Source organism: Cuculus canorus, chromosome 6 (assembly GCF_017976375.1).
Source record: "Cuculus canorus isolate bCucCan1 chromosome 6, bCucCan1.pri, whole genome shotgun sequence".
Taxonomy (NCBI): Eukaryota; Metazoa; Chordata; class Aves; order Cuculiformes; family Cuculidae; genus Cuculus; species Cuculus canorus.
The window spans coordinates 25,616,452-25,630,866 of record NC_071406.1 but is presented as its reverse complement, the minus strand read 5'-3'; the positions used below and the strand labels follow the sequence as shown (position 1 = coordinate 25,630,866).

The following is a 14,415-nucleotide window of genomic DNA, read 5'->3' as shown; positions in this document are numbered from 1 at the left end:
ATACTGTCAAGCATATAAAATAGAATGTTTATTGCAAGGGACCTACAATGACTATCTAGTCCGTCATGTTCTAGGAGGAAGAGCTTTGAAGCAGAATTATACATGGTAGAAGTAGTTAGGATTAGAATATAACAGTTTGGTGTACAAACTAGGTATTCCATTAGGAAAACAGATAGTAGAGCTGCTAAATAATGGATGTAACAGCGGATTGTAAGGGTCAGCCTATTTTTGTATTGTGTCAACCCTATCAGTGGTATTATGAAGCAGTAACTTCTGCCAGCCATGGAAGAACATTTAGGCTACAACTGTGTAGCAGTGACGAGTATTTTAGGTATTGTGCAACTGTGGATGAAAGACATTGATTAGCTATTTATATGCTGAAAAGTTAATACATGTTGGTCAGCTTTTATTTTCTTGTTACCTACTGAGTCATAAAATAGAAAATCCTTAGCTCTTTGTTAATATAGACAGATATCCACTGAAATGTAAAAGTTGGAAAGGGCAGTGAAAGACATATTATTGTCCTTTTTACTCTCCAGCCTTCTGTTTCAGATTCTGTTGCATTTCTTCTTTGGGGTAAAAAATAAATAACCGATTTATAAGAGACCATTGACTTCTTTTTTTCCTTTCTCTTTTTACTTAGACTTGGGCTTGCAAGGCTTACGTGAGAAAGGTCAAAGTCTTCTTGATCAGATATCTAACCAGGCATCCTGGGCCTATGGAAAAGATGTGACCATTGAAAACAAAGAGAATGTGGACCATATCCAAGGAGTGATGGAAGATATGCAGCTTAGAAAACAAAGGTATTATCAGCATTTCTAGTCATTAAGATGTCTGTGTGCTCATAGCTCACTTTGTATTCATTTGTTTGCTTATTTAAAGAGACTATTTTGCTTTATCTTCAGTTAAGGGATGTAGTACAACTGTAACTGGTACATTTAAATGGTACAGAAGCTTCCGTGCCCAGTCCGTTGTAGCATATTCCTAAATCCAAGCGCCTTTTGGCTTTTGGTACTAGGTGGAGTGTTTAATTGCTTTCCAGTACTTGGAAATGCTCAGGAATTATACATTCGTTTTATAATACCGAGTTAGGAAACAGATGCAAGAGGCATCTTGTATGTGTTAACAGTTTGAGATGGAAGGTATACTAAAACTGTAGTAGTGATGGTGGCATTAAAATTATATTATAATTATGCAGACTTTTTAGTCTTCTTTTTCATAACGTCTACCCCTTGCGCATGACAGTTTTAGTGACATGACACTTAAGTTAGGAAGAAAGGTGAGCTGGTGTCAGGGGACAAGGTACAAAATGGAAGCACAGAGTTCAGTTTTTAAAATGTGAGATTTTTTTTAGGGAGTTTTGAAAGAAGACAGGGTGGGGAATTAAGTTGTAGGTAATTTCTGGGGAGCTGAATTTGCAAAAAGGGTGGGTTTTGTCATCACCCTTTTCCTCAAAACCTTTCATAGATAAACTTTTCTTAAAGATGTAGTACTGGATTGGCTATAGTATTGCCTGTTTTTTCTACTTGGGGTTGGCTAGTAAGATGATGTTTGTTATTACTGCTGAAACCCTTGAAACAAAGTACTCTCCATAGAAAGTACTGGCATTCTGAGAGCAGTGGCTGAACAAAAAGATGCATCTAGGCAACAACAACATGTAATGAGCATCAAGTTGCTTATTTTAGGAATTAATTCTACCACTCACAAATTGTTTTCTTAGGGAGCTTGGGGTAAGAAACCATGTGTTTTGATAACACTGTGAGAAAGTTTTAAGTATGTCTTCTGAATCATATTTACTTGAGCAGTACTTTGCAGGGCCAACTGTAAATAGTTATAGAGGACCACGTGTCACTGTGCAATAGCATGGCATTTGGAATTCAGTACTGAGAAGAGAAATGCACATAGGAGGAGGAAAAACTTTATATACATAGCAACGGACTCTGAACCAACTGTAAATTCAAAAATAAGCATTAAAGCAACTTGTGCATAGATTTTTCTAATGTTCAGTCATACTGAAGCCAGTAGAATGCTATGGATTATAAGGACATGATAGAAAACTTAAAGGAAAATGTCACTGTATAGATTTGTTGTCCATTTGTGTTCTAAGTATTACACAATTCTGATTCCAATTCTCAAAAGGGATATAGAATTGTGGGAAGTAAATTAGAGGATCAAAAAGTCAGTAAAATATTCAGACTGAGGTATTAAGCAGATGATGAATGATTAAGCAAGGTTCTTCAGCCTGGATGAGAGTCTAAGTACAATAAGGATTACTATCTCTCAGTAGCATTTAACAGTAATTTTTGTGACACTTTTTTTCCCACCCAAATTCTATTGCATGTTTCTCATGTGTTTATAAATAACTGTATTATAATGTTTATTTCTAGGGGCATTTTGCTGCTTTAGTTGTGCTTTTTGAACCTGTAAACTGTTTTCCTGCATTTAGAGCAACATATTTCCTTTCTGTAAGCATCATAGCACTACAGGACATGTCACAAAAAATGTTATGCTAACAAACTGTTCTTTGGAAGTGCTTGTGTTTGCAAACAGTTTGAGAAAACACATCTATGCGTACTATCTTTTGCATTCACTTATAGTACTGTTGTTGACATTAGTAATTCCATTTGCACTGGCTAGGAGTCTGAGTCATGCTGTCTGAATATGCTCTGAAATTGAAGTGGGAAGATCATTCTCCTAAATGTATTAATTTATCTCTCATTGTGGAAAGGAAAAAAGGGTTGGTTATTTTCTGACTAAAGAACTGCAAGATGTGCTTAATTCAGAAGAAGAGAATTAAAATCAGTTTTTATATGTATTAGACTTCAAAATGCTTCCTGACAGGTTAAAGTAAAGGACATTATTGTATAAGGGTTTGATTATTACAGCTAGAAGCTAAAGGAAAAAAGTAAAGATATTAACATATCTTTCAAACAATCCTCAATTTATTCTCCAAGAGAACTTTGCCACCAGCTCACAGTTCAATACAGAATTATGCCAGACTTAAGCTAACTTTCACCTAGACTTCAATAAGAAAAACCTCTCTTAGCCATGTAAGCCTATGTGTGCTCTGCACATCTTACCAGGGCAACAAGATAAGGACCTGTAATGGAGCTGGAAGGCCTTGTAGTGACTGCTGATATTACTATCTACAGTATAGCCATATCAGAAGTCTTGAAGACCGTAATCTTGGTGGGCTGTAGTGGTCAGTTTTGTTTACTGCAAAGGCAAATGCAAGGCATTACATATTTTGGGCAAGCTAAGCAGCACAAAAATGCTTTAACCACCTCTTCATGAACTGTTCTATCTTAATGTTGCTCAGTAAAAACATGGCTGGCAAAACCAGTATATTGTCTGCTATATGAGGGTTGGTGAGTGTCTGTGTTGCTTTTTAAGGTGTGAGGATATGGTGGATGTGCGGCGACTGAAGATGCTTCAGATGGTACAGCTATTTAAATGTGAAGAGGATGCTGCTCAGGTATGGAAAAGCGTACAGAATTTAATCATTCTGGTTTTTGTAGTCCACTGAGTAAACTTATGGGGATTCGTAGTTGTACAGTATTACTTATGTCCTATGCAAAAGTAGTTTTACTTAGTGAACTTGTACAGTGAAAATAAAGGATGTAGCAGTGATCAAAAATAGTGTATTTGGTGATTACATACAAGATCTACCAGTTTGTGTTACCTCTTAACTTTATTCCATATCAAAAATACATGCTAGTTCTGAAGTTACTTGACACGTGTGGATTAATTTCTTTTTAATTTACTAGTTCTTTAACTTCTGGTTTTAAGGCAGTAGAATGGTTAAGTGAACTGCTGGATGCTCTGCTGAAGACACACATCCGATTGGGAGACGATGCTCAAGAAACAAAAGTTTTACTGGAGAAGCATCGAAAATTTGTTGATGTTGCACAGGTGAAATGAATTACTTTTTTTTTTTTACCATTAGCACAGACAGCTTTAATTTTTAAATGTAACAGCCAACTAATGAATCCTGCTGTACAAGAGTCTACTGAAATTCACTGAAGCTATAGTGTGTGTTTGCATGCCTGTTTGCAAGTCTTGAGTAGGCAAAGAGATGCTGGGTACATGTGGAAGAATTTCACTTAAGAATAGGAAGTGTACAAGCTGGGCCTTTTTTATATGTGTCCTGCTTTTAGGAGTTGCCTGTTAACAGGTCTGCAGTTTTCAAATTGCACTTGTTACACTGGAACTGATTTTCTCCTTTGATGATTTAGAACTTAAGATGGCAGGAGGGCAGGTTGCCATTGTGCTGATGTACCACAATGTACCTGGATGCTGAGTGACCGCAAACACAGACACAGTGGAATTAGTGAGATAGTCACCTTGGCAGTAGTTATCAAGTATCCCATGAAAGATTCAAGCAGCTATTCATTATTTTCAGGAAGCTCTGTTATTTTTCCAGTGTCAACACTAGAGAACAAGGCATTGTTTTGTTTTCAAAAGCAAAAGTACTGCGGCCAATAATTTCATTCATACGTCAGCAGTGTTCTGCTGTTTCTGTTTCAGACCAGGTGTTTTGTGCACCTAAATTGAGGAGGTTTTATAAGCTTGTCTGCTGTTGTTTTAAGATGCCAATTAACTCCTAATTTAAATGCAGAGCTTATGTGTGTACTTTCTTTCCCATTCCCCCCAACTTTTAGAGTACTTATGATTATGGGAGACAGTTACTGCAGGCAACTGTTGTCCTGTGCCAGTCCCTGCGATGCACTTCAAGGTCCTCGGGAGACACACTTCCAAGATTGAACAGAATGTGGAAACAGTTTACGATAACCTCTGAAGAAAGAGTGCACCGTCTGGAAACAGCTGTTGCATTTCATTCAAGTGCCGAAAAGGTGAGTGTTGTGCATTTAAGAAGAAAAATTTCTTATCAGAATTTAAGGAAACAAAATATAAGAAAAATGAAATTATCGGTGTGTAATTTTTTCTCTGGGTTCCAATTCCATTCTGGAAGCACTTGTTTCAGAATTTCAGTGCTGCCTGTTTTGTGCTACATGTGGATTTTAGTTTTGAAGCAGCTTGTAAGGTGTCCATCGCTGTTCATGTTTATAGAATAGACTAGACTATCTCAGTTGGGACAGACCCACAGCACTCTTCTAATCTAACTCCCAGACCTGAACTATCTTCTCAATGTAGCTTAATCGATATCTTCCTTTCCTGAATTATATTAATATTTCAGTTGATCTCATTTCAGTGTTGCAGTGGAGATGCTGAAAGAGCATTCGCCCTGCCAGCTAATGGTACTTGAAAAACTACATGCTATTTCTTGTCTGCTTTATTCTGTACTGTTTTTTGTTTTTTACCAGATTTTGCAAGAATGTCCAGAGCAACCTGAAGCTTTCAATGAAATGGAGCAATTTGATGAAATTGAAGCAGTTGGGAAATCACTGTTGGACAGACTAACAGTGCCTGTAGTTTATCCTGATGGGTATGCAAAATGTTTTTCTTATGCCTTCTCAGTATGCTTTTGGTGAAGTTTCAGAAGTCACATATGCAGAAGAATCCTGAATGCTTATTCAAACTTCCCAAAGGCAACATGCTTACTTTTTCAAAGTAGGGTCTTTTTCACTCTCAGTCACTATCAGGTTTTTGCAGTCTTTATACTACCGAAGTAACAGAATGACCAGTCCCAGTCTCTTCTCTCTGAAAAAAGATAATCAGATTTGAGTTGCAGTATTTTGATTAGTTTATATGCAATTCTATCTGAAGTCTTAAGCTAGTATATTGAAGATAACTTTACATTTGATTTATTCAGCAAATAAAACACTAATTTCCTTATGAGCTGTTCATAATAATTTCAAATTTGTGGCTGTCCTGAGCTACAAAAGCAAATTGAATTTGGAATCTCAGCCACAATAAAACTCAGTTCTCTGTGTCTGGTAAAATATACTTATCCATTGTGATGCCAAGCTTGTACTTAGTTTCTTCTGCCTGAGCAGAACCAAGCCTTGGGCCTAGTGTCTGGGTGAGTAGGATCCCACACTAAGATGAATAAGATCTGAAATCAGTGCTCTGAATTAGAAGCTGAAACCTTGCAAGATGTTATCAAGCAATTGCATTATGAAGGTGATCTGAAAAAACAGTTACAGGAAGCTGCCTGTGATAATTAATTTCCTGTCACCTTATTTCCAAAAGTCATGCTTCTTACGCAGTGTAGTTTCAATAAGAAGTGCTACCCATGAAGATGGACCCAGACCTGAACTAATAGTGATTCTTGCTGCCCTTTCAGTAGTGTATTTGAAAATAGTGGAGGATTTTACAGCTGTGAGAGAAGGGAGGGGAGAAACACACCAACCCCAAACCCCCATAACCCAGAAAAAAACAAAAATCAAGAAGTATGTTGTTTGTTGAAGTATTTTGATATAACATCTGTATAGCAGATTTTAGTGACCTGGTAGAAGTAACAAGTGTTATGTGTGATTTGCAGATAGGTTATTAATGTGAAAGCAAACAGCAGAACCTGGGAATGCTCCTAATGAAAGATGATCCTTGTCACTCCTAAGAGATTTGAGTCCTAATACAATGCTCCTGTAGCTATAGGTATATATACACCTGTATTTTAGGCTGGCTGACTGACTGAATACTGAACATTATTTCCGACCCCTCTGGCATGTCAGCAGAGTAGGCATGTGTCCCTTCTCAAAGGTGTGATCTTAGCCTCCTAAATCCATGTATCTCCTGCTCATCATCTGTAGGCATTCTATTTTTGAAGCATTTAACATATAATTTTGCAAAGAGCTCACTTATTAGAAGTAATTTAAGAAGTGTAGGAACATAATGTCATAAAAAGCTTGGAGGTGTCTCCATTAGCCTCTTTACCACTTCAGACTTTTATCAGTTTCTTCGTGGAAGTCTAGGTCACTGTTCCCTGTCCTGCTTATGGCTTCTAATCGGGAAAAACATCTGCCCATGCTGCGATCCCATGCCCAGTTGTGAAATCTGTTAATATTAGAGGTCCCTAGTCAAACTAGTCTACTGCTGGGTGAAATAACTTATCTGTCTGCTTATGCCTGTCTCCCCATTCTGTCCGAAGGTCTTTGTCCTGCCACCATTTCCGAAGTCTTCAGCATCTGTGCTTTGTAATTAGATTTGATACCTGTTCTGTTCAAAGCCTACTTTTGCTGACAGCTTCGTTAGTCACATCCCTAGCAGTTCTGTGTTAAATGGCAGAGATCAAATTATACAACCATATGCTCTTTTCAGTTTGAGAGAGAGTCATGTGCTGTCAAATTATATCACCTGGCTTTGCATACACGAAGTCCTTCCATAATGCAGCAATTGTATAGCCTCAGAATTTATGTGTAGACAGATTTCCTTGATTTGCCTTAGTGCTCAAAACTGCCAGAATGACTTGGAGGGTAGCCAAAAAACAGTGGTAAAAATGTTGTTAGTATCTGGTTTTACTTGCAAAACAGTGTCCTGTTTTAAGAGAATCTTTTGGGTATAAAAGGGCATTTAGTATTTGTAATTTCATCAAGGTCTGCTGTCAAGTCTCATCGCTGAGTCTCCAAAGCCTTTTAAAGGTGGATTTTAAATTTTCAGAGTAAAAAACGCTTATTTTACTTACCTGCTTTGTGTTTTCTGCTGGCATTCACATGTATGTTTGCGCACTCTCATACTTTTCACTGATAACTTTTTTTTTGTTTTGTTTTTTTGTTTTTTCGTTTAGGTCTGAGCAGTACTTTGGGAGCCCAAGTGATATGGCTTCTGCAGCAGAACACATTAGAGAGAAGATGAAGCTAGTTAGCCTGAAAAAGCAGCAGCTGAGACAACCAGATGCAACTACCCCAGAGAGCTAATACTTACCATTGTCTATGAATTCATAATAGGACTTCAGTTTGTAATCCAGCATGTTGTTTGCATATTACAGAATTTGGCATAATATAGTAAAATGCATTTCACAGCTATTGTAAGTCTTATCTTATTTTCAAAGTAAATGTTCTCAGCATATTAATGCTGTACATCTATCAAGCCATAATTATTTAACATGCTATGAAACCATAGATTCCAAGTATCTTATGAAAAGGAACTGTAAACTTTGCACTGAAATTTTCTGTAAAGCTTTACCGGACCTGTCAGCTGCTGCTTAGTTAAACAGCTGATAAAAGCTTTGAATGGTGCTAATGTGTTAGGAGTTCCGTATTATAAAATTGTAGTTCTTTGCTTCCCCCTCTGCCCAGGTGATGTTGTAATTTTAGACTGGAGGTAAAGTTCCTGCAGTATAGACAGTGGTGACCCTATAATTTTAATTTTAAATCCTTTTTTTTAAAAAAAAAAAGTTCATTTTTATTGTGCCAGTATGCAACCTGTCCATCAAATCTTTGATATATCAAATTCATGAAACAGATGTTTTCCTATTTGTAATGATAATGTATTAAAAGCTGTTTGTGCTTAATAAAAATCATCTTTTTAAAATCTATTATAAATTTCTTATGGTCTGTATTCCCAAATGTCATTTGTGTTATATCCGTGGTAATGGTAGTAAAAATCGTCACTCCCACAATATATTTAAAAAGTCTGTATAATTTTTCTTGCGAAATACCCTTTAATACACTGTAGATATAAGGGGAACTGCTCTTGATCTATTAGTAGAAATGAGTCTGTGGGGTTTTATTGCTTTCTGATAGCAGTATGTATGCTTAAGTAAAATAGTATGTGCGTAAGTCTGTTATATTAGTAATAGTTTTGTTACCATGTAAGACTGGTACACATCTCTTGTGCTTATTTCTAAATCTTGTTTTCATTTGAATGGAAAATCTTGAATAATATGAATATCCCTGGTAGCACCTGTGAGGTTAAAGATTTCCATCTAATGAAAAATGATTAACATGTAGGTCATAAACAACTTAAAACCATGAGATTAGTAGTAAAATGAAATTTATTCAGAGAAGAGAATTGGACTGAAACAAAATGAGCTGTGTGCATAATTTGGGTAACTTCTTTCTCTTCAGGATTTAAGGTGGATAAATTCAATATTATATTTACTGCAACATGGTGTCATGTCTGACCGTTTGAGAATAATGTGAAGCAAACAACTCTTAAGTCTGAGTATCTTTTGTTATCTCACTATATTTTGCTCACAATGAAGATAATGCTCTCTTCCTGCAGGCGCAGTTGTTACTCTGCAGGTTTTTTTGATGGATCTGTCATTCAACTATTATATTTACTTATTCGTCTTAGTTTTTCCACATTTTCTCCGCAGGAAAGTGGTATGTCAAAGCAATTTCTCTATTAAAAATAATTCAAAATTAATGGCTTCTCTGTAACTTGAGTGATAATGGTATTTTTTTCTCTCGGTATTTTGGCAGAGGAAATTCAATTATTTTTTAATGCAGTGGTAAAATATTGCATTAATACTAGTTTAAGACCAATTGAAGTTTCACAAACCTTATTTATAAAGAAACTATTTCAATATGTTATTTTAAAATTTAATTTAGTTGTTCAATTCCATTTCAGAAAGCTGCTGCTGCTACTATGGCAAATATTTGGATGAGATTTTTATTTTACGAAGAACACAAACATGAAAAATCTACATGTATTTAATATAAAGCGCAAACAAGATTTTAGTCATTATTAAGCACAGAGTCTCCTATTCTGCAATATTGTTTATGAAATTTACTTAGAGTAAATTATGGTCTGCAGTATAAAATACCATTAAAGTATAGGCTTACAGTAAGCTTGTGTCACGAACAATAAGATTATTTGCAGTTTTTTAAATATGTTTTACTGTTTAGGGTCTCAGTAACTTGTAAAACCAGAGCAGTGTCAGAAGCTCGTAACTTGTTCATGTGACAGCTGTGTGCACAACTTGGAACTGATGACCATTTGCTCTAATAACCTCAGTGTTAATTTTGGCTCTGTGTATGAAGCCCAGTCTTGAGGCTCTTCTTCCTTTTTGTCCGGTGTACCTAGAGGCCAATAGAGTCTGACTTTCATCCTATTGTCTCTAATCAAATTTCTGATATAAACCCTTGGGCTATGCCAGCTTTTCATCTCTCTCTGCTCCCTTCCCTCCTCCTCTCTGGAATTCCTCTAATTTGGAGAAATCTGGCAAGGTGCTATTTACCAGCACTTTCCTATTTGCCTGTTTTCTGTGTATCAGGAATGATAGCAGTAGTGTTCTAGAACATGTTGCATGGATCTGACAGTTTCTGAAGCAGAATGCTGTGAGAAACTGTGTCGAAGGCTTTACCGAAGTCCAAGAAGACTACACAGCCTTTCCCTCTGTGGATGTAGTCTTCTTGGACTTCAGTAAAGCCTTTGACACAGTTTCTCACAGCATTCGGCTTCAGAAACTGTCAGCCTCTGGCCTGGACAGGCGCACACTCTCCTGGGTTGAAAACTGTGTGGATGGCCGGGCCCAGAGAGTGGTGGTCAATGGAGTTAACTCCAGCTGGAGGCCAGTCACAAGTGGAGTTCCTCAGGGCTCAGTACTGGGTCCAGCCCTGTTCAATGTCTTTATCAATGACCTGGATGAAGGCATTGAGTGCACCCTCAGCAAGTTTGTGGATGACCCTAAGCTGGGTGGAAGTGTGGATCTGCTGGAGGGTAGGGAGGCTCTACAAAGGGATCTGAACAGGCTGGACTGCTGGGCCGAGACCAATGGCATGAGGTTTAACAAGACCAAATGCCGGGTCCTGCACTTGGGGCACAACAACCCTATGCAGCGCTACAGACTGGGGGAAGAGTGGCTGGAGAGCTGCCTGGAGGAGAAGAACCTGGGGGTGCTGGTTGACAGCCGACTGAACATGAGCCAGCAGTGTGCCCAGGTGGCCAAGAAGGCCAATGGCATCTTGGCTTGTCTCAGAAACAGTGTGACCAGCAGGTCCAGGGAGGTTATTCTCCCTCTGTATACAGTATTCTGTATTCTCCCTCTGAACACAGTACTGCACCTTGAGTACTGTGTTCAGTTCTGGGCCCCTCACCACAAGAAGGATGTTGACGCTCTGGAGTGTGTCCAGAGAAGAGCAACAAAGCTGGTGAGGGGGCTGGAGAACAAGTCTTACGAGGAGCGGCTGAGAGAGCTGGGGTTGTTTAGCCTGGAGAAGAGGAGGCTGAGGGGAGACATTACTCTCTACAACTACCTGAAAGGAGGTCGTGGAGAGGAGGGAGCTGGCCTTTTCTCCCAAGTGACAGGGGACAGGACAAGGGGGAATGGCCTGAAGCTCCACCAGGGGAGTTTCAGGCTGGATATCAGAAAAAAATTTTTCACAGAAAGAGTTATCGGGCACTGGCAGAGGCTGCCCAGGGAGGTGGTTGAGTCACCTTCCCTGGAGGTGTTTAAGGGACAGGTGGATGAAGTGCTTAGGGGTACGGTTTAGGGAGTGTTAGGAATGTTTGGACTCGATAATCTGGTGGGTCCTTTCCAACCTGGTAATTCTATGAGGGTTTTTTTCTGCTAACTTTATGTTTTGATTAGTAGAACTAATGGAGTTGATTTTTTTTCTTGGAGAGAAAAAAAAGAGGTTTGTACCATGGAGAATTGTATAGCTTGTGTGACTGACTTAGTCTTCGAATAGACTTATTCTGGGGGTAAAGCAGTGGGTGGAAAAGGATCGTGTGTGCAGTGGGATTGTAAAACACTTTTTATACCATCGCAGTAGCCTAAGAATATCAATGCTAGCTGATAAAGATAGGGGGAAGTTGTTTTTTTTCCATCCCAGTAGAAGTTAAAAGTGTCAGTGGGTAACTTTCGTAAGAAGAGGTTGTCACGGGGTTTCAACAACAATAATGACATGTAGTGATGTTATCTAAACCTCCCGTTTCCTGAATTCTTTCTAGAGGACGATTTTAATCTGTATAAGGAGATTATTAGGAGTGAGGAAAAAAGGAAGCTTTTGGAGCTACAGATGAAGTTCTGTAATAGAAGAGTACGTGTGCTCTGGAGCCAAAATGCTGAGAAATAGGGATGAAAGCAAAGATTTAGTGATTACAAACAGCTTCTGAATTCTATTCCTCATATCTTTCCAGATTCTTGCAATGGTAAAAAGGGAGACCACACTGTAAAAATGCTTAGGTATGTTATACTTCTGTTCTAGTTTTAAGAAAATAATCCGAAAATTGGTGTAAGCATACAGGCTGTCAACTCATACCTATGTAATAGTTGCAAAGGCACCTGAATGTGAACTGCAGGACCAAAAACTGTTCAAGTATTGGAATTTACATATCATCATTCCAACAAGGTAATTAATTATGTCTTTGAAGAGAGGTTATCTGTTGTCTTTTTCAGATTTGTGGAAAAGTGCTATACTCTAAAATAAATTACAAAGGCCAATGGTCAAGCAGTTATATTGCTTCTGATTCCAACTTGCACAGTCATTCTGTGTCTTGGTAGACTGAGTCTTTTCTGTAGTGCGTCATTTCCACAGTTTCCAAATACCTAACAACCAAAGTGCAAACAATTGTAGAGTTACTTCCGGAGAATTGAAATCAAAAGTATAGAAGTTAGGAAAGTATACTGAGTATTATTTAAAAATCATTGATTCCCATAATCTTCCCACTTTTGTTTCCTCTGCTTAAACAGTCCCATCATTATAGTACCGATGCCTTTGAAGACTGCATCTTAATTGAAAATTTATTAAAAGTTGACTAATTGCCTACCTTTTTCAAGGATATGAAGTCAAGCAGTTCTTCAAGATAGTTTTCATTTGATGCTCAGTGGAGGTAATTTTGTTGTGGAGATTTACTGTGTAGAAATACAGGTAAGACAAAATAACCCCACAAAAATTAGTTTGCCTTCCTGCTTCTAATGGGTCGCTTTGTACAGATCTTCCAAACATGCGGTAGTTTAGGACCTTCTTTTTCTGTGACTTCAAGGCTAATTTGGAAGAATTAAAGAAGCTTGTGAGAACATCTCTGCCTCTGTCAAATTGGAAGGCAACAGGTTGAAAAAAAAATCCAAGGTAGTAATCAAAAATAGATATTTGTGTAACTGTAAAACTTTAGTTATGCTAATACAGGAGTGTATAGAGACAGGATATATTAAAGAGTATTTAGCATATGTAAAGTATTAATGATACACTTAAGCTCAACGTAGCAATGAAAATTAAAGCAACAGCTTTGTCTTTTCCTTTCAGAGTTGACTTTAGTTTGCATAGCTCTCTATTAAAGCAAAGATGACCATTTAATATAGACACAAGAGGAAGGTTGAGTCAGAGTGTGAATTTCTCTCGAATGGAGAGGAGAAAAAAATATACTTTTAAAAATTTCAAATATTGTATGAAATAGATTGGAAAACATTAAAAAGTGAACAGAAACCCACAATTTTTAAATTTAACTTCAGTTGAAAAAGTTCAGCTAGTTTTCCAGATACTAGTGATCTGTAGTTTATAAGCTGGAAAGCAAAGAGCTAGACAAACGTTTTAAACTTCTGAAGCACAAAGAAAAGCAAAGGAAATTTTAATTGGTCTTAAGCTTATAATTTTTTAATATCTTAAGAGAAGGTCATTAAGTGGAAATAATTGTTTTGACAGTAGAGTTTTGCAGAGAATTTAGTAATGAACAGTTCTGGCATAGGATTTTTACTGCAGATAAGCCACAGGTTTTTAAATGATAATGCTGTTTTGTTGGTTGTTTAATGACAGCATTGAAATGTCAAATGTGTTGTGACTACATAATGCTACAGGAAAAACTCCTGTTTTGTGCACAGGTAATTAGTACACCCAGTGTGCTTGAAAGTGAGTATGCTTAAAAGCTTAATTTAAAATTGTTAAGTGTGTTTTTTATAGTTCTACAACTTTAAATATCTATTTTATGCATCAGCAAGCCTTTCAGCTGTTCCTCATACAGCTTGTTGTTTATTACTATCAGACACCACGGATACAAGCTCCTTTCAGGAAACCTCTAATGCACTTTGGATTTGTATGTATAAGGGAGAAATGCTGTTTGCTATGTAAAATATCCTACTCATTTTTTTAAACTCGAACATCTGTGCTTTAAATTTTCTGGGTAAACCCAATATATCTGTATCGAGTTTTTAATACTCAGTATGTAATAGTCTTTCTTTGGGAAGGCTGATTTGGCCACAGATTCTCTGTCGACCTGTGCCATCGATTGCATATGAACAAAATGACCTCTGAGACTGCTTTGCACGGCCAACTAAAACATGGTTTCTACTTGTGAATGTATTAATTCCATTCACCTCTAAATTATGGAAATAAAATGGAAATTGAAGCTTATTTTAGCTGTAAGAACTACCTCTCAGAGGAATAGGTGGAAGACTTGTTACTTGAGATGTTTTCTACCAAAACAAGGCACGAATTAGCACCTCTGATTTTTATTTGTTACCGTTCTCCTTTTTGACACGAGCGATCAATGGGTTAATTACAGTGCTGTAGTTTTCAGACATGGTTCACTGTGTTATGCATGGCTTGCAGTGTGCTGATTGCCATCTCAGTT

General features: G+C 37.5%; 1 protein-coding gene across 5 annotated transcripts in view; it reads left to right on the top strand.

Annotated features, from left to right (window-relative positions):
* The window catches only part of SESTD1 (SEC14 and spectrin domain containing 1), a 50,447-nt gene extending 41,152 nt beyond the window's left edge, over positions 1-9,295 (top strand). For 2 of the 5 annotated variants that reach the window (XM_054069870.1, XM_054069871.1), the window contains 6 exons: positions 644-803; positions 3,394-3,475; positions 3,790-3,912; positions 4,662-4,853; positions 5,325-5,446; positions 7,688-9,289. In XM_054069870.1, the coding sequence (XP_053925845.1) occupies positions 644-803; positions 3,394-3,475; positions 3,790-3,912; positions 4,662-4,853; positions 5,325-5,446; positions 7,688-7,817 (809 nt within the window). In that variant the 3' untranslated portion in view covers positions 7,818-9,289. Of the gene's footprint in view, positions 1-643; positions 804-3,393; positions 3,476-3,789; positions 3,913-4,661; positions 4,854-5,324; positions 5,447-7,687 lie in introns of all 5 variants that reach the window. The other 3 variants (XM_054069868.1, XM_054069869.1, XM_054069867.1) reach the window with 2 other exon arrangements.
* The last annotated feature ends 5,120 nt before the right edge of the window (positions 9,296-14,415 follow it).